At 39.9% G+C, this 20,811-nt stretch overlaps 1 protein-coding gene across 6 annotated transcripts in view; it reads right to left on the reverse strand.

Annotated features, from left to right (window-relative positions):
* The window catches only part of ptprk (protein tyrosine phosphatase receptor type K), a 607,729-nt gene that overhangs the window by 67,365 nt on the left and 519,553 nt on the right, over positions 1-20,811 (reverse strand). For 2 of the 6 annotated variants that reach the window (XM_078212849.1, XM_078212847.1), the window contains exon 15: positions 8,911-9,071. In XM_078212849.1, the coding sequence (XP_078068975.1) occupies positions 8,911-9,071 (161 nt within the window). Of the gene's footprint in view, positions 1-569; positions 622-6,277; positions 6,331-8,403; positions 8,413-8,910; positions 9,072-16,108; positions 16,139-20,811 lie in introns of all 6 variants that reach the window. The other 4 variants (XM_078212850.1, XM_078212845.1, XM_078212848.1 and 1 more) reach the window with 4 other exon arrangements.

A 20,811-nucleotide genomic window follows, 5' to 3' on the forward strand; every position in this document is an offset into this window, starting at 1 on the left:
GCGGCCACACGATCAAACATCTTGCAAAGTCTAAAATGGTACACAGAGATGATGTGGATATTGGTGATTGGAAATTATAGAAAAACTGAATTGTAAAATCTAAGGGATCAGCAGAGAACAAAATTGACTTTTATTTCTTCAATGTTACGTCAAAACTTATTTTTTTTAAAAAAAGGCTTATGCCTTAAAAAAGACAAGAATTTTGTTTAAAATTTTAAACAACTGATAGGTATTTTTTTTCTCTCCCCACTCAAATTCCTACATTATATGCAGAATCAATTTTAGATAGCGACATTATTTCAAATGTTTTGCAAATTGCAACGTCCAAAGTAAAAATGTTTCCAAAATTCTTTGCTGGATAGAAAATTATTTGCGATTTATACATGTATTCATTACTCTTTCTCCTCTCACTCTCTCCATCAAGAAACCACTATTCCGAATGAAAAAAAGCAGAACATCTTCTCTACTCCATTAAACATACACACAGACACAACTTGTTTACATAGTTATTAAACATGCAAAACACACAAAGTCATGCATCAGTTGAGGATATAGAGTTCAGTCCTCACCTAATACAGCAGTCGGAACAAGTGGATCATTAGGCACTGTAGGAAAACATATCTCATGAAGCAAACAGATCTGCATCAATTATTTTCTTAGGTAGAAGTGACATATTATTTTAAACTGCTGAAATTTAGTACAAAGAGAATTACAGGTCAACTATTTCAGGCTTTAACATTAACTTATGAAAAAGACCATCCTTACAGCTCCTTGTATCCAAAGACCAAATTCGTAAGTGCTTTCTGTTAATATGCTGTTTGTATTAAAAAGCAGTAGCATAAAGAAAAATGTAGAGTTTTAATGGGATTCAGACAGATGGTCAATTATCTGGATGATTTAGAAACTAGACAGGTATTCATTACCAAACAGATTAGCCAAGGAATTATTAAGGCTGCAATAGCATAATTGACTTTTGGTTCCCGCTTTGTTTTTTTAATTGCTTGATAGAACTGGCAAAAAAGACAAAACTCCATTCAAATTAATGTATTCCACATTTTTTTTTTAAACAGAATGCCACTAGATTCTCAGTTACATTGTTATTTATAAATGTTGTCCTGTAGAGTACTGGTAATTGATTTGTAAAACCATCTAATCTTTTGAAGAGATCAGATCACACCACAATAAATCTTCTGTCCAATAATATGAAACTGTGAGATCTTCGTCTACTTTTACTTACTATTAACTATATTTTGATTACCTATAATTACGGAAATAGCCAAGCATACTTACTGAATAGCTAGAGATAGGAGCATGAGAAAATGGACAGTGTAGCTCAGTTGTTCCAGGATAAAGTTAGAAACTCAACTACCTGCAGCTATCTACACCATCACACCATGGGGATACAAAACATCAGGAATGGATATCATTGACAAAAGCAGACAAATAAATGAGTACATGCTGGTCAAATGGCAGTATGCTAAAATGCTGAGATTCAGTTTCTTGATCCATTTTAAGATATAGGGAAGATTGAGTGATGCATTGATATAATATCCATAGCTGAAGAAAGCAGCAACAAATCACCTCGATCATTAAAATGCACTTTTTAGTTGAAAACAAAAATGAAAGAGGGTTAATTCTCCAGACATATTCACACTTAATTATTTCATAGAAATGAACTATGATAGAGTCTGTAATTGAATTGCAGAAGGCCATGTTTAGAGCAAATATTCTTGTTTCAGTGATTCTCTCACATTTTCACCATTGAACAGCAAGTTAGATAAATGTTAGCAAAGAAATCAAGTATAAATTATGGATAGCACATTTCTACTTCAAATATTTGAAAATAAAATCATTTAAAATTACAAAATGTAACTTCTTCCCCATTGCTCAATTTTATTTGTCCTTTTCTCCAAAGGCATGAACTATTGTGAAGTTACCAACAATTTTCCAGAACCGTAACCCTTCCAATGTGAACCTTCACAGTAGGTATCATCAACAATGGGGGACATCTCGGCCAAATCTGATCCTATTCACACCTGACATTGAGACACTTTCCGGCAGCCAGAAAAATATCAGCAGTATGCACCTTGCGGATTTTTCTCTCCTAATTCAAGTTCATTGAGCAAAGTGTCTCTTCTCAACTTCTCGCTTAGCCAAGATTAACAACGTAACGTGGACTTGGGACCTATAAACAAACTGGTGGGTACAGGCAGCAGCATGAGAGCTCAGTTTTTGGTGATTTTTTAAAAAACTTGCTTTATCAGTGATAATTACATTCCTGGCTTGGATGAGTGTGAAAGAGTTAAATTAATAATGTCAAGTTTTGATTCAGCTGCACAATTTAAACTTTGTGTCCATCAGTGCAATTTCTTCTGACTGAAGCGACTTCAAACTAAACCAGTTTATCAAGGCAGTTATCAGCAATGGTACAATGGTACAAGAATTTCACAAACTACGAGTTATTTCTTTGAAATGTGACCACCATTGCTATGAAAATAATGTGACTGTCAGCTTGCACACAGCAGGATCCCATATATGTTTTGAATTCTACTTGGGATTTCTAACATTTACTTTGAGTACTTCAATTTGATATCTAATTATCAGGATAGTCCTCCAGAAGTACAGCATCCCTTCGGTACGGAGGTGAAATTTAAGCCTAGATCATGTGCTCAAGTTGCAGAGCAGGGCTTGATTGAAAGTGGGGATATTTTGATATAGTTGTACAGATGTTGCTGTGCACAGTCTGGGTCTCATTTAAGAAAGATGTGGAGATGCCGGCGTTGGACTGGGGTAAACACAGTAAGAGTTTTAACAACACCAGGTCTACCAAATAAACCTGTTGGACTTTAACCTGGTGTTGTTAAAACTCTTACTCTCATTTAAGAAAGGACATAATTGCATTAGCAGTGAGGAGAAGGCTCACTTGACTGCTTCCTAGGGTGAGGGGGCTATCTTATGAGGAAAGATTGGACAGGTTGGGCCTGTATCCCTTCAAGTTTAGAAGAATTTATTGTTTTTCTTGGTCTTGATCTTATTGGAACATACAAGATCCTGAGGGGACTTGACAGGGTGGAAGCTGAAAGGATGTTTCCCCTTATGGAAGAGATGAGAACTTGGGGCACAGTTTAAAAATAAGGGATTCTCTATTTAAGATTAAAATGAAGGGAAATATTTTTTCTCAGAAGGTCGTATGTCTGTGGAACTCTCTTGCGCAGAGGTAGGGACACAGAACATTTTAAAGGTTGAATTAGACAGATTCTTAATTGACAAGAGAGTCAAATGATATAAGGGAGAGGAAGAAAGGGGGAATTGAGGTCACAAATGGATCAGCCAAGATCTTATCGAATGGTGGAGCAGGCTCGAGGGGCTGAATGGCCTACTTCTGTTTCTAATTTGTATGTTTGTAAGCCTGTGAATCAGAGGTGAGAGCTGCCAGTTGGTTGCTGACACTTCAGTGGAGTTACCAACCCCTCCCTGCCCCCAGATCGAGAAGGGACTGGGAGTGGTGGAGAGTTAAAAATTTACAAATACGAAACATGACCCAAACTTGCCGCCAATCTGTCTGTCACTGTTTTTACAACAGTCATTTTTACTGCCATATTGATGTCCTACTTACGGAGGAGGAGTAGGCCATTCAGCTCCTTGAGCCTGCTCTGCCACTTGATAAGATCATTCCTGACAGTAACCTCAAATCTGTATTCTGCCTACCCACCATAACCTATCACCCCCTTGCTTACCAAGAATCCATCCACCTCTATATTATAAATATTCAAACGCACTGCTTTCAAGGCCTTTTCAGGAAAAAAATTCCAAAGGCTCATGACCCTCAGTGAAAAATGTTTAACTCATCTCCGTTTTAAATGGATGACCCCTTAGTTCTAGATTCTCCCAAAAGAGGAAACAACCTCTCCACATCCACAATATCAAGACCCCATTCAATTTTTCAGCGCTCCGAAAGCCAGTGGCTTTTGCTACCAAATAAACCTGTTGGACTTTAACCTGGTGCTGTGAGACTTCTTACTGTGTAGGTACACCCACAGTGCTATTGGGGAAGGAGCTCCAGGATTTTGATTCAGTTGACAGTGAAGGAAAAGCAAAACAATTTCTAAATTGGTGAGTGGCTTGGGGGGGAACGTCCAGGTGCTGATGTGCCCCTACCACCACAATCTTTTCCAGTCCCCCTTTAAACCACTTATCTTTCTCAGTTTCCACAAACCATCCCTACATTTCCTTGACTGTGGCCTCCTACTGCAGACTTCCCCATTCCAGCCACTGGCCAACCTCTTAACTTTCACAGCATGGCAACGCATTAGCAGTGCCATTGAGGCATTAAAGCCAAATGAAAACAAATTGGTAATGTACAAGGAGGCCTGAGAATGGACTATATATTGGTAACTTGATCAATTGGAAGGTGTTAAACGTTGGGTTGGATGATCATGATGTATTCTGTTAGGAATTTCATAGGTTGATTCAGAAACTGTACAATAGGCCAACTGAAATGGATACTCTGGACTGGATTCTCCAGCCACACTCGCGCCATGGTTAGAAAATCCCATCCAAGGTCAATGGACCTTTGCATAGGACCGTGTGCCGCCCACTACAATTCCTGTGGCGGGTGGGACAGTAAAATTTCCCCCTCTGCCGCAAATCTGTCAGATTTTTTCTTAACTTTTCTCCACTCTAATCCCACTGACTTGCTATCTTCTTTTATGAACAGTGATCTATCTTTAAAAAAAAGAAGATTCTACTTCAACGCCGACTTCTATCAGAGTACCACCCTTTGCAAATCTTTCCTAAATTTGCTCTGGATCGTTTTGTGGGCGGTACAGCTCAGTTGTGATCTGAATGGATGGTACAATGTGCTGGAGTGGTGGAGTAACCAATCTTTTTGGGCCAACCAAATAAACTACTCCTGCTGCTATTTGAGATTTAACATTTAGTAATCTGCTCCATTTAGCTTTCAGATACAGCATCCAATAACCCTACTGATGAAAGGTTATTCACCTGAAAATCTAACTCTATTCATCACTACAAAGATGCTGGCGCCTGCTGAATATTCAGAACATTTTTTGTTTCTGTTTTCATCCACCAACTTGGTTTTCAGCTGACGAAAGTTGTTTTACTCCTGTGTTCGGTAAATTCAACTTGTAACGTGAATAGACAGAAATCCCAAAACATGATACATCACTAGATTTGATTCCTCTCCAATGACCTCATTCACCTCCCACAACTAATAGATTGCTGGAGCTTTAGAAAATAGATTAAAAAGGCCACTCATGCCTTTAGCCTTCCACTTAGTGACTTGTTATGCAAATAATTTATTGAATGTAAAGGAGAAATCGCAGGAAACTTCTACTCTTACTGGGAGTCTTATCCTGTCCTCAAAACATACCAGAGGTTAATGGTCATAATGAGATAGAGGAAGCCTTCTTCATTTTCTCTTCCCTACTCCAGGAGTGCTAAAGTCAACTGTAGCACCCCTATTATTGTCCCAGCTAAAATCAACTGATGCAGCACTCACCAGTGTTTGAACTAGGAATTCTCCTGATCTATATGGTTCAACTAATCACTGAAGTAACTGAACCATTGTGAGAAGCTACATAACCTTCTTGAACAAAAGGGATCATTTCACACATGCGGCACATTATTTTCTATTCATTGCCTCCACTGATTGCATGAGTTTTGTCAAATCTGTTTTCAAGTCTCAGGGACTTCTACTGCAAAGCCACAAGTCGCTAACCTTTACAAATAACCGTAACTAGGAAATAAAATTCACTCAATTAGGTGACCTCAGGGGTATTTCCAACATTATTTGTGCACAATCATCCTGAAATAAACCAGCAGAAACTACCTTCATTTCTATAGCTGATTTAATGTAAAATAAAACCCAGAAGCCGCTTTAAAGAGGGGAAAATAAAAAGGAACAATGTCAAATCCTGATGGGAGTATCACCTGACATGACCAAAGATTTAGTGGTTAAGATGGGTTTTAAACAGCTTTTAAAGGTGAACAGAATGTAGCAAATGGTGTTAAAAGAGAGGAGAGTGGCCCATGGTTACTGGCATCTCCTGAATGATCTATCACAAATGATCGTGTGAAGATTTGAGAGATGTACAGCAGGTCAAAAATCAGGAAATTAATGGCTGTGGGAGGAAACATCAGGTTGAAACATAAGGCATGCCCATTGAGATATTTGAAAATGATGAGAACTTGTTTCCAATGTATGGGGAGTCAGGGAGCCATCAAGGGACAGTGGTGTTATATGAACAGATCTTACTGTGGGCAACTGATTGCTGAGTGAGCTGGCTTTTACAGACAGAGAAATATCAGCTGTCAAGAAAACTTGGAGAAATCTGATGTAGAAGTAACAAATACATTGGTAAGAGTCCCAGCATCAGTCGGGCTGAGGCAGCAAAGGACATAGATAATGAAGAGATATAAGCAAGCATGTTGTGATGCAGTTTGAAATCAACACATGGACCCAACAGGATGTCAGAGTTTTGTAGCGTGCATGGCAGGGCCAAAAATGATGGTTTTACTTTTCTCAATTTTCATTTGAAACTAGATATTTCTTCCGCGACTTATCAGTACGATAGCACAGAGTTAACTGTGGTGTCAACTGAAATGGCGGAGAGAAAATGCTATGTTTCTTTAGCACACATATGGAAACTGAGGAGTCGAAGAGAATATTTTCCATTTGTTTGGATGGGTGCAACTGCAGTATGACTCAGGAAGCTCGACTCCATCCAGGATTGAACAATTTGCTTGATCAGTGCCTCATTCGCTATCCCAAACACAAGATCAAGCATCAGATCAAACCCAAGATGGGGTGCAATGCCTTAACTTGCCAGTTTGGATCTTGTTTATCTCTCTTATGGGCACCATGAATTGGATTCAATTGGATTTTGAATTTGGTTTTTGGAGTAAGCAAGGAATGGATTTGGGTCTGCCTGTTCCACTCTGAGCATTAGCTTTGTAACTTCAAGGATATAGTAAAAAAAACTTTTAAAAAACAGCCAACTTGATTGGTGGCCACAATGTGTACTATTTACAGGATGAATTGTCGCAACTTAGCAAGGCTTCTTTAGACAACAATTAAACCTGTGTCTTCACTTTCTGATGTGGACAAACACTTTCTGGACAGACAAAGGCAGCAGGGACATGAGAATAACATCAATTCCAAGTTCTCTCCAAGTAATACATGGTCATTTCTTTATTCTCGTTGGGTCAAAATCCTAGAACTCCTTGCCTAAGAGCACAATGGAAACACCATCAGCACACAGCTGTAACAATATGAAGGAGGCACCACATCACCATCTTCTCAGCAGAACGAAAGATGAGCAATAAATACAAAGCTCTCACACCGAGAATAAACATAACAAGTGCACCAGAAGATGCAATCCTGATACAAATGCTGGGACCAGAATTGACGAATTCTGGGTGCCAACACCACTTAAGATTTTTACTCCCTTACCCTACCTAGTACATTATTTTAATCATGTATCATTTCATGCAAATAACTGTTTTAATACTTTGTTTTACTAATTAAGCTAATTCCAATGTTTATTTGTGCATCCACGCCAATGTTTGTGTGGTAACTTTTGGTATGGTGACCCAAAGTTAAGCATAGGATTGAGACAATTTTAACTAAGTCCCATCTTTTCACCAAAGCTACTTTTGACTATTCAAGTAGATGCAAAAGATGCCATGGTTTTCAAGGTGTTTGAGTCACCATTCTTTCTCAGCTAACTGCACCAAAATACAGATAAACTGGTTATGCAACCTCATGTTGCTTTAAAAACCTTACTGTGTGCGAATCTGATGCTGTTTTTGCCTACAAATTGATAGTAGCGACACTTCAAAAGTAATTTCATTGACCGTGTAGGACTTTGGAACATCAGCTTAATCAGAGAGGTGTGTGTATTCTATCACCATCATTAGATATCTGTCAGTTGATAAGACACTACAGCAATAACAGTAACATATTTACGGAGCACTTATCGGTTTTTCAGAATGTAGATTTAACTTCAGGGTTCATGGAGATTACACTATTTTTGGCTCTAACACAAGTCAGGGAACAGGTAAATGGGATTTGCATGTTGGGTACAACAAGCAAGTGTGATTTCCTCTGATGGAGTTTCTGCTTCCTTGTCTCAGGAGACAGTGCAGTACTGAAGGCCATTACACCTGCAGGTGAACGTTGGTGCACTAGGGAGGGGGATGAAGTCAGGGCAGCTAAGTTGCTGGACCCCTAAAGAATAGGGAGAATTTTCTGATCAGTCTCGAGGATGATTTGGGTCCTGGACACACCTGTTGATGGCAGGCCGGTGCTGGACTTTCTGGCTTTCAGCAATTGGATATTGGACCTTTAATAGTATTTGTGCCCAGTGGCCACATGTAAACTTGGTCCTGCTGAGTGCTGGGGCAGTGCTGGAGTGCACCATCTTATTAAAATCATTTCCTGGGAATTATTGGGCTCCCAATATTCACACTACACGATTCCTGGTGTGCGCACTGCCTCTGGCCGTCCTGCTGCTTGATTGCACTCTGAATCTGCCAGATTGAAAAGGTACATGCTGTGGTTGTGCTCAGTCTGCATAATAATATCTTTTGAGGACTTCTAAGCTTTGGCAGGGAATGTTTCCAAACCAGATTTTCATGCTCTTTTTAGTGCTTCTAAATAAAAAAGCTATACGAATTGTTCCTGATGTGATCCCCCAATACCTTTTTAAATAACAGTTCTGAAGAAAGGTCATGTGGACTCAAAACGTTAACTGGTCCTCTCTCAATAGGTGCTGAGTTTTTCCAGGATTTTGTTTTTATTTCAGATTTCCAGCATCTGCAGTGTTTTGCTTTTACCTTTTGAAAGATGTGGTTTCCAACAATTTTAATTAACTACATGATACTTACATCTAGGACTGAAGTTGTGCGAGTCCATAAAGTTGATAGAAAGGGGTTCATCGGCATGAAGTGTGCTTTGATCAGCATAGCTCCTGTCCATTGCATTCACCATATGAGTCATCTCTTGTCGAGTATTTCCTACTACATCCTTGCGCTTCTTTGCAAGTTTACTGCAATCCAAAAGCAAATTGTTTGACTGAATATTTTTGTGCAGAATTTTAACATGGCAACTGGCTAGGCTTAACATAAAGATTTCCATCTTTTACAGAGAGCACTGCCTATCACGAAACAGGACCATCTAAAAAATTATTCTAATTGACTAACGCACTTTGGGATATTCTGGGGTTGTGAAAAATAGACTTGCATTCATATAGCACCTGTAGTAGCAATACGATAATGTCCAAATAATCTGTTTAGTGATGTTCATTCATAGCTGGAAACTAGCCAGGACAACAGGGCTAACTCCCCAACTCTATTGTACAAGGGATCGTTTATTGTGCCCACCTGAAGGGACAGAAAGGACCTTGGTTTAATATCTCATGCAAAGACAGCACCTCCAACAGTGCAGCAAATTCTCAGCACAACAGTTTCACCTTACATTTTTGAGCTCCCAAGTCCTGGAGTGGGAATTGATCCCATAACCTTCTGCCTCAGACAAAGAGTGCTATTTGTTGAGATACAGCTGCCACTAAAAGGAGCTTTATAAATGCAAGATCTGTCTTTCTTTTCTATTTCATGGAAATATAAGAATCTAATTAATGCTCAAATGCTTGACAACTTGAAACAATATCTACAAAAGCATTTTTTAAAAATTCGCTATAGACATATCACTGGTGAGAGACAGCTCTTTTGCAAATGCTACAAATCAACAATTCCAGAAACACATATCCAAAGGGTTAACTAACATAGGAACAGGAGTAGTCCATTCAGCCTCTTGAGCTTATTATGCCATTTAATGAGATCACAACTGATCTCAACTCCTCACATTTATCCCACACTCCTTGATAACCTTGCCTAACAAATTTATCAATCTCCATCTTGGTAGGAATATGTGTTTTGCACAATGAGTGTTTTGCACAATGAGTGTTTTGCACAAATCAAAGAACATAAGTTTGCTTCCATGACCTAGTCTATGTGGGGCTTCTGATGAATGGTGAGATTTGGGAACATTGTGACCTCCTGTTGTCATTTGATTTTATGATTGGAAAATCTTTGATTTCGAGTTAAATGAGCAGTTGTGCCCCCAAAACACTATTCTCCAGTTAGTTTGCATTTCAAAATTCCTACGTTTCTTCCAATGTATTAAATAGATGCACAGATTTTATGCAGATGAAATCACTTAAAATGAAGCCTGCTGTGTTTTGGATCGTCATCAATTGGACTTTACCTTAATATGAAAAAAGTGCTAAATATCATTCCTGCAATTTTGATCAATTTCCAATCTTGCCTTTGATTTCATTTTCTATTGTTTTTTAATGGCTGTGGACAGTAGAAATTTTTACATTTACTCTAGTTGCTGCTTGACTGTGCTCATCAATGATCTGATTAATGGAGCGAGTTATTTGATTACAGAATGATAAATGGGTATCTATAAACAAGTTAGCTCTCTTGGATAAGATGAGCCTACTGAGCTAGCTTACAACTGATAATATTTATATGGATAGCTAAGATTATTTCAGACATTGACAGGGCCTGATCTGAATTATTTTACATTCGTGACTCCCATATTAAATGTATTCATTGTGCATTCCTTCATAACTTTATAAACTGATTAGCTGTTTTTGGAAACAAGCATTTTCAATCCATCAAACATCATGTGCGGCACAATGGAAACACTAGAAGTGTTGTAAAGGCTACTATTCACAATAAATATTCAGATTTAATCTGTATACATTGTTCAAAATAAAATAAATTGCAGTTCCTCAGGTCTTTCACTGATTCTTATACTTCACATTTAGCACGCACTAGAAAAAAACATTTGTCAAGGCCAAATTCATAAGCTTTGACACAGAATCCAAAAGATAATACAATATTATCTGTACGTGTCAAGGTTTTAAATGAAAATTTATTTTCAGTAATTTAATTCTCTCTTCAATCGACTGACAACCTCTCTGTCGGAGTCCAGTAGCATGTGGCATATTTCAATTGCTGTATTTTCAGCCAAGCACTTCTTGTGCATTCTCTCCCAGGATAAAAAAAACAATTTAGTATCTATTTGAGATTGAATGAGCTGCAGCCAGTTTTCATTATTTATCAGAACAAGACTCTCTTCAATGGAAAAGCTGAAGAAGGTACACAAGTGCAAGCGCTACCAAGGAGATGGAGAATGAAAGTTTCGATACAGATAATGTTGTGAAATGAATCATGCTTTGCTGAAATCAACTTTAGATTTATAATTAAAGATGCAAGTGTCCAACAGGTCGATGTGATGTGTTCAGTGTGTTGATGAAGAGAGTTAACAATGCTTTCCATTTGTGCATGCTGGTTTGTTTCTCATTTTCAGCCCACACCACCGGCTAGCAGCACTGCAGAAAGACGGCCAAATGTGTAAGTCACTCCCTGTGAGTATGCTGCCCCTCTATTGGCAAGTCCTCAGCTGTGCCTCCTGGTGGTGACAAGTGGAAAATGAAACTTGGCAGGAGGATTGGCCCCGAGACATGCAGTGAGCCGGCCCACTGACATATGGACACATCCTGGCACTCATGAGCCTTACTCCCAGCTGTGGGCACCTCAGGAGAGTTGAAAGCTAAGTGAGTAAATCTTGACAAAAAAAATCTGGAGTGTAGCCTAAATGTGACCTGATGTCTAAATCAGTTATCTTTCCAACGACACCTGCAATCAAGCCATTGGCAAGCATAGTGCTTTGCCTTCCTTTGGGCGCAACAGGGGAGGTCAAAGGGGTGTGGGGAGGGTTTTTGGGAAGCCTACAGTCTTCATAAATTTTGCTGTGCTTGCACTCTGTAGAGGGTTTTACAGTTTCACTGCAGAACCTTAACACCATGCAGAACAGCAGTTACAAGTGATAACCCCAACTTGATTGGTCTGAAGAACAAGTGCTATGGGCCGTTTCCAATGGTGGGAGGGACCAATGTACCCCAGCGGTCAGCCACCAACTACCTCAAGTCAGGCAGCCCTGACTAGTAAAGTGCTGATCCGCCAAGGACCATCTGCATGAATGGGTGCTTGGAGCTTAGAGTCTCTGCTCAACAAGTGGACGGAATTCCACTTGTTTGTTTGTTTGTTAAAGAGGATGCCATCGCTTTGCTCAGCCAGCAGGAACATCAGGGCCATGTGCACAGGACTGACAGCGGACTTGCAACGAGTCAATAATGTGCACAAACAATTGTGATCAATCTGGAATTTGATAGGTTGAACATCAACATGGGAGCCAAGGTTCACAGAGCAGATCGTTGAAAGAAAAACATTATACGTTCATCTGACAGGGGAAATGTTTGGAGGAAACGTGAGTTAGGCATAGGCTTTGCAGTAAGGAACTCGCTGCTGTTGATGATAGAGGCCCTCACAAATGGTTCGTATTATGTTCTCTCCATCTGTCTCTCAACTCAAACAAGGCCAGTTAACCTAATGAGTAACTGTGCTTCAACACTGTGCTCCATTACAGAGATGAAAGACTAGCTTTATAAAGAATGTGACACTGCCATCACCAGAATCCCAATGTCAGAATATCTTTCTGGGGGATTTTGAAGTAAAAATGGATGCTAACCACAAGACATTCTCCTGCAGTCTCAGCCATCATGGCCTGGGAAAGATAAATGAGAATGGACATCGACTATTTGGGCTTGGCTTATATCATGAGCTTTGTATAATGCCTCACAGCGCCAGGGACCCGGGTTCAATTCCGATCTCGGTTGACTGTGTATGTGGAGTTTGCACCTTCTCCCTGTGCCTGCGTAGGTTTCTTCTGGGTGCTCCAGTTTCCTCCCACAGTCCAAAGATGTGCAGGTTTGGTTGATTGGCCATGATAAATTGTCCCTTGGTGTCAGGCGGATTAGGAGGATAAATATGTGGGGTTATGGGAATGGGACCTGGGTGGGATTGTTGTCAGTGCAGACTCGATGGGCCAAATGGCCGCCCGCCTCCTGCACTGTAGATTCTATGAATCCCTTCCTTCAGAAGAAACCATGCCCTGGAGAAATCCAGGATCAGGGCATTGGCATCAACTAGTTCTGATCATCACCAGACATGATTCTCTGAACAGTATTTTCAACACATTTAGCTACCACAGTGCTCACTGTGATACACATGCCTCCTGGTGTGCACTGGAGGATACAGCACTGGAGGATACAGCCCTGGAAACTTTTTCATTCAAAGTAAAAATGCCATCCTTGTTTCAAGATCAACCATATTGCCTACCCATATAAAAACTAACAATTAGACGATTCTCCTGAACAGGCACACTCCAGCATTCCTATAGAGAATGCAGAAGTGAAACAGAAAATACGAGACAATGTTGCGCACTCAACATATGGGAAGAAAGAGTGGCAAAAGAATGACTGGAGACTAACATCACTGTGATGGGATCTGTCATTGAAGCCAAGTGGCTTGCTCTCATTAATTGCAAGCAAGATCTGAACAAGAAGTCTCTGAATGTACCAAACACCACTTGGAGAAGTTCAACAGCTAGGTGGGTGGAATATTACCTTGATTGTACTCGAGGGAAAACGCTGCCACTGAGTAAGCTCCAGGCACCATAGAAAGCCTGTCCATTATGACAGAGCTGGATATCAAATCCACAGTGGAGGAGTTTAACAAAATGATTGACTTGCTTGTTAAGGGCAGAAAGCTCCAGGCACTGATGCTATATCACTTGAACTCGTCAAGCATGGAAAACTGGCACTCCTGCAGCATCTGCACAAACTTCTCGGTCTCTGTGGGAGATAGGGGCAGTTTCCCAGGATATGCATGATGCAAAGATGGTGACCTTGCAGAACAAGTGTGGCAATTGCAACAACTATTGAGGCATCTCCCTGCTGAGCATCATGGGAAATGTACTTCTCTGTGTTGTCCTTGTTAAACTGCAGATCCTGGTTGAACGCATCTATCCCAAATCCCAGTGTGGTTTCAGAACTGGAGGAACCATGATTGCCATAATCTTCTCAATCTGGCAGCTACAAGAGAAATACCATGAACGAATAAATCCACTATACTCTGCCTGCACTGATTTGCCCAAAGCATCGACCATGTTAGCAGAGACAGTCTATATAAGCTACTAGAAAAGACTGATTGCCCTCTGAAGTTGTTCAATGTGATCTTCTCCTTCCATGACAATGTGGTGAGTAAGGTCTGCTAGGCAAGGGCAACATCAGAACATAGATTTGCAATATGGTCAAACAGGCTTGTGTTCTGGCACTGACACTCTTTGGCATATTCGTCTCTTTGCTGCTGTCATATGACTTCAAGTGATCTCCAGAGGGTGTTGACTTTCACACCAAAATGGATGGAAAGCTGTTCAAACTTATCCACTTGAGATCCAAGACAAAAATGCACCAAGTCCTCAAAAAAGAGTTGCTCGACACTGACAATGTTGCAATAACATTTCACAATGAGGAGCACCTTCAGGGTCAAATGGCGAGACTCTCTCACATCTGTAAAGTATTTGGTTTGACATCAGGTCCAGGATGCTGCCAATTCACCATCTATCAGGATTGACAACATGACACTGGAGATTGCTGACAGTTTCCCACATCTAGGCTCCAGAATTCCCAACAATCTGTCACCGATTGCTGTCACACACATCATAAAAGCTGTCGCTGTTATGTTGAAGCTGTGTAAGAGAATGTAGAACAACAGCAGTTTGACTGAGAACAGCAAACTGTGAATCAACCAAGCCCGTGTCATCAACGCACTCCTCTACAGTAGTGAGACCTGGACAACACATGTGAGGCAGGAGAAAAGGCTGAATGGTTCAATCTTCATTGTCTCAGATATATCATTGAGGCAGGACAAGGTTCTGAATGTGCTAATTCCATCAGCATGCACTCATTGCTAAGCCAACAATGCCCAAGCTGGCTCAGCACATTCATAGGCTGGATGGTGGCTGTATTCCTAAAAGCCTTTTGTACACAACCTACTGGGCACCCATATCTCAGCCACAAAGACATCTGCAGGTATGAAGATGGCGGATATAAATAGTAACAACTGGGAGAAAATCACTGATGTCATTCCTCAATTTGGAAGCCGACTGTTAGGACATTGGAAGAGATGAGCAGCAATGAGAAGCTCAGCTGCCCAAAAAGAAGGCCCACAGAAAGCAAAGGCCAGCAAATTGTGCACCTTCTCAGTCCACTGTCTACGCCTGCATCAAATGTAGCAGAGACAGCCATGCCAGAGCAGGGCTCCCAAGCTACACCAGACAATGCTTAACACAAAGCTGACCACCACAGTGCAAGCCATCAGCCGACAAGATGGAAGGCTGCTGCAGATAAAGATTTCAGAGTACAATTTAATTAATGGAACTAACTGTATCTCTATTTTGCTTCTTCAGTGGTTTATCTTCTAAAACTGTTTATTTTGAGGACAGTGTAATATTACCATTACACAAGCAGCTTTAGATTCTCTTTTACATTTCTATTTTAAATACCAGACTGTTAAAAGAACGTCTGGTTGATATTTGGTCACGCAATAACTTGTTTTTGTTTCAATGAAAATCGCCACCTCATTAACTTGAAAATTGATTGCATTGCTTAAATCTGTTGAAATGCAGTTTTCAAAATCTAAGCATTGCACAGAATCTAACAAGAGCTATCTATCACATTCAATATAGAGCTAATTGTCATAAAAAATGTTATTCGTAAAGACAACATTTCTTACAGAAGCCCAAGATATACCCTGATGTTCAACATTGACTGCAGCTATAACAAAGCAATGATAAAGACTGATATTAGTTTAGTGTTCCATTAGCGGAACAAAGTCAAGGGTGAACTTCAGACATTTTGGACTACAACTAAAACAAAAGTAACTTCATTTTTTTTTACTAAGCTATTGCTTATTGAACTTATTGAAATGATATGTAGGTTACCCATTTTAAATTAAAACTACAAATTTAACTTAAAATATTTTGTGCATTAACTTTCTCGGTAGCCTACTGGATTCAGAACAGGACCATTTGTGTCAAAACTTATAATTTGTACCCAACGAACCCTTTATCTTTAAAATAACAACAGACTTGCTTCTATTGTCTACTTACAGGTAATAAGAATAAGAATAGTAGCTCCTCCTGGCAAGCAAATCAGACAGTGAAGAAAGAATTATTGGTGAATAAAAGTGTGGAATCAGTTACAATCAATAAAGCAAATGCTAGCTGTATTTGATACTGATCATCTTTGGTTAGCATTTTACTGCAAACAACTCATGCAATAATCTTACATTCCATGCAATTAAGTGCTTGCAAATAAAATAGAAATAATGGGCACAGAATGAAAGTGGACAATTACATTCCAGATATCAGTCATTAAACAAAGTGAGTGAATAATTAAAATTGATTGCACATTTCTTACATGCACCATATAATACATCAGAATTGCTAATTTGTCTTTATTAGGAACCCATTTCAACAAGAAAAAAAACTTGAAAAATGTAAGTAAATACAAAGAATGAAATAATGCTTTTGGGCAGAATAACTTGCATCTATTAAGATGTTTTGCACAGAAATCTTAAGTCAATGAAATAATGAACATTCCAGATATGATAAATAACAAAATCACTTTAGCCATCATTACAGCAATGTCATGTAGATGATCATGTCAGACAAGAGGCCAACATTGATGATCAGTTGATTAGCTTGAAATCAGTCACTGGCTAAAACAGATTTTAATGATTTTGACTCAACTGACATTTTCTAAATGAACAACCTTTTTTCCTCTTAATTAACCTTGCAGCAGTATTGATGTATTTAAATACCATTTCAATTTCAACTAAGCAAAAAAAAGTATCTATTTATTCTATCAACTTTACCCATATATAAAAATTTGTGGATAACTTGCTCACTTACAACAAAATTTGTCACTGTTCTTTCCTACCAATCTACTTTACTCCAACACTAATCGGCTAACTAGGAATACCGATTCAAGTTTTTGGTGGGGCTTAAAATTCTTGTAACTTATCAATATATTACCGAGTTGTGGGAGAGTTAAATACCATCAGCAGGATTTGTAGGCATTTGTTCTAACATAGAAAGTGGCATAAATTGATTCAGGAAATAACAACATACATTGGATTGAAACATATAATGAGAAGCCAGCACAGCCAGCATAGATCTAAAAATGTTTGGCCAGAGGTCTCTAAGTGAATTTCTGGAGGAAATTGCACAGTGAATACATAAACACAAAGCAGTAGATATGATTTGTATGTGTTTGCAAAAGATGTTTGATGAGGTACCATGTGTTAAAACAACATTTTATTAAAGAGAGCATAGTCGCACAGCAAGAGCGATTGAACATAGAACATTACAGCCCAGTACAGGCCCTTTGGCCCTCGATGTTGCGCTGACCAGTGGAACCAATCTAAAGCCCCTCTAATCTACACTATTCCAATATCATCCATATGTTTATCCAATAACCATTTGAATGCTCTTAATGTTGACGAGTCCACTACTGCTGCAGGCAGGGCATTCCACGCCCTTACTACTCTCTGAGTAAAGAACCTACCTCTAACCTATATCTCTCACCCCTCAATTTAAAGCTATGTCCCCTCATGCCAGCCATCACCATCCGAGGAAAAAGGCTCTCACTATCCACCCTATCTAATCCTCTGATCATCTTGTATGCCTCTATTAAGTCACCTCTTAACCTTCTTCTCTCTAACGAAAACAACCTCAAGCCCCTCAGCCTTTCCTCATATGATTTCCCCACCATACCAGGCAACATCCTGGTAAATCTCCTCTGCACCCTTTCCAACACTTCCACATCTTTCCTATGATGCGGCGACCAGAACTGTACGCAATACTCCAAATGCGGCCGCACCAGAGTTTTGTACAGTTGCAGCATGACCTCCTGGCTCCGAAACTCAATCCCTCTACCAATAAAAGCTAACATACCGTATGCCTTCTTAACAATCCTATCAACCTGGGTGCCAACTTTCAGGGATCTATGCACATGGGCACCCAGATCCCTCTGTTCATCCACACTACCAAGTATCCACACTACCATCCATACTACCATTAGCCCAGTACTCTGTATTCCTGTTACTCCTTCCAAAGTGAATCACCTCACACTTTTCTGCATTAAACTCCATTTGCCACCTCTCAGCCCAGCTCTGCAGCTTATCTACGTCCCTTTGTAACCTGCCACTTCCCTCCGCACTGTCTACAACTCCACCGACTTCAGTGTCATCCACAGATTTACTAATCCATCCTTCCACGCCCTCATCCAGGTCATTAATAAAAATGACAAACAGCAGTGGCCCCAAAACAGATCCTTGCGGTACACCACTAGTAACTGAACTCCAGGATGAATATTTCCCATCAACCACCACCCTCTGTTTTCTTACAGCTAGCCAATTCCTGATCCAAACCACTAAATCACCCTCAATCCCATGTGTCCGTATTTTCTGCAAAAGCTTACCATAGGGAACCTTATCAAACGCTTTGCTGAAATCCATATACACCACATCAACCGTTTTACCCTCATCCACCTCTTCGGTCACCTTCTCAAAGAACTCAAAAAGGTTTGTGAGGCACGACCTACCCTTCACAAAACCGTGCTGACTATCCCTAATCAAATTATTCCTTTCTAGATGATTATAAATCCTATCTCTTATAATCCTTTCCAATACTTTGCCCACAACAGAAGTAAGGCTCACCGGTCTATAATTACCAGGGTTGTCCCTACTCCCCTTCTTGAATAAGGGGACAACATTTGCCATCCTCCAGTCCTCTGGCACTGTTCCTGTAGACAATGACGACCCAAAGATCAAAGCCAAAGGCTCTGCAATCTCCTCTCTAGCCTCCCAGAGAATCCTAGGATAAATCCCATCCGGCCCGGGGGACTTATCTATTTTTACCCTTTCCAGAATTGCTGACACCTCCTCCTTATGAACATCAATCCCATCCAGTCCAACAGCCTGCATCTCAGTACTCCCCTCGACAACACTGTCCCTCTCCAGTGTGAATACCGATGAAAAATATTCATTTAGTGCCTCTCCTATCTCTTCAGACTCCACGCACAACTTCCCACTACTGTCCTTGACTGGCCCTAATCTTACCCTAGTCATTCTTTTGTCTCACAGACAGGAAGCAGATAAAGAAATAAATGTATTTGGATTCAAAAGTGTGCCAAAAATTGGACATTTTTAACTCCAATAAGAGAGATGACTCCATTGTTTGAAAAATTTGAGTGGAGAGGTAATAACTGATTGTTTCCACTTCTACTCAGTTTAGGAACAAGGAGCTAAAATCTAGGATTGCACCAGAAAATATATGAGAGGGGTGGAGACAGGGGAAAAGGAAGCTTTTTTCCGAAGAATACTGCAACATGGAATGCTCCATAGAGCAAATGCTCAAGTTAGAATGTAATTTGGATGGGACTTTGATAATGGCCTGGAAAGGACAATTACAAGAGGAACAGTTAAAAGGGGGACGAACATGTGATGTAAATAGAAAGCTGAAAAGCTAGCGGCGACTCAGCCAGAATGGATGATAGTATCCTTCTGTGCTCTAAATTAATTCAGGTTTCTGCATTATTAGTCCAGCAAAATAACCATTATGCTACTGCTCCTTTACAAATACACCATTTCTTTTTATTGTTTCATGGGTTGTGGCCAGCATTTATTGCCCAGACCTAATAGGCTTGAGAGGGTGCTGGTGAGCTACCTTCTTGAACAGCTGCAGTCCATGTGCTGTTAGATATCCACAGTATTTGGAATACTGTGTACAATCGTATTTTATTATAGCACATCCAGGCATTTAAAAAAAACAAAACTGACACCCGGCATAGGCTAGGTGAAAAGAAGAGGTTGAATGGTTTATTCTGATTTGTAGAAAGCATAAGGGAGATGTATCAAGTTGAATCCCCACAACAGTTTCAAGATTGGCTGAGACTTTTAGAACCACATTATCTTGATGGTGCGTTTGGGATTATGATATACTGTAGAATTTGATCTCATGAACAGGTGCAAGCACACAATTTAGATTTAACTACTTAATGCAGGGGATAGCAAACAGGTAGGACATGCCGCTGCGGGAGTCAGTGAATGCAGGTTCAATTAAGTATTGGGTACGTATTTGAAGAAGTGGACAGGCATTTGAATGGCTTGAGAACTGGTCAGGTGGAATCAAGTCTTTTAAGGTCCTGTACTTTCCTACATTCCTATTTATCGGAGCAAATACTATTTATAGGAAGTGCATTGGGAGATGTTGTAGATGATGAAACAAAGAAGGAAATCCTCTTTATTTATGAACATACGAAAACAATAGGCAAGAAAAGACCAGCTGGCCTAACAAGCTTATGCCAGACTGATGAAGGCTGAAGCCTAACTAGACATTCCTGTCCTCCAGCAGCCATGTAACCTTCAGAGAGAGAAAAATAACCAAAAAATGAGGCACAAGAAAGAATACGGAAAAATCCACTACAACCCTTTTGAATCATGGAAGAATATAAGTTTAATGTCATTTGATGAAACTCAAATGTTGGCCAAATTTTTGACCATCCTTTGAGAGGTGAAGAGACTTCTTAAAAATAAAACAAAATGCTCAATGCTGCAAACTGCCTCTTTGCAGGAAAGATTTGGACAAGTGAATTTCTGAGACTGCAATTGCTAAGGAAAACAGGGGTACTGTGGTTTCCCAGGAGCTTTTAGATAGCCTAGTCCTGATAAGGCAGAATTGGGAAGCTACTCTAGATTTGTATGATTAGTAACTGAGTTAGAGGGTGTGTTTTAACACCATGGTTTAAA

This window comes from Mustelus asterias, chromosome 5, assembly GCF_964213995.1.
Source record: "Mustelus asterias chromosome 5, sMusAst1.hap1.1, whole genome shotgun sequence".
Taxonomy (NCBI): domain Eukaryota; kingdom Metazoa; phylum Chordata; class Chondrichthyes; order Carcharhiniformes; family Triakidae; genus Mustelus; species Mustelus asterias.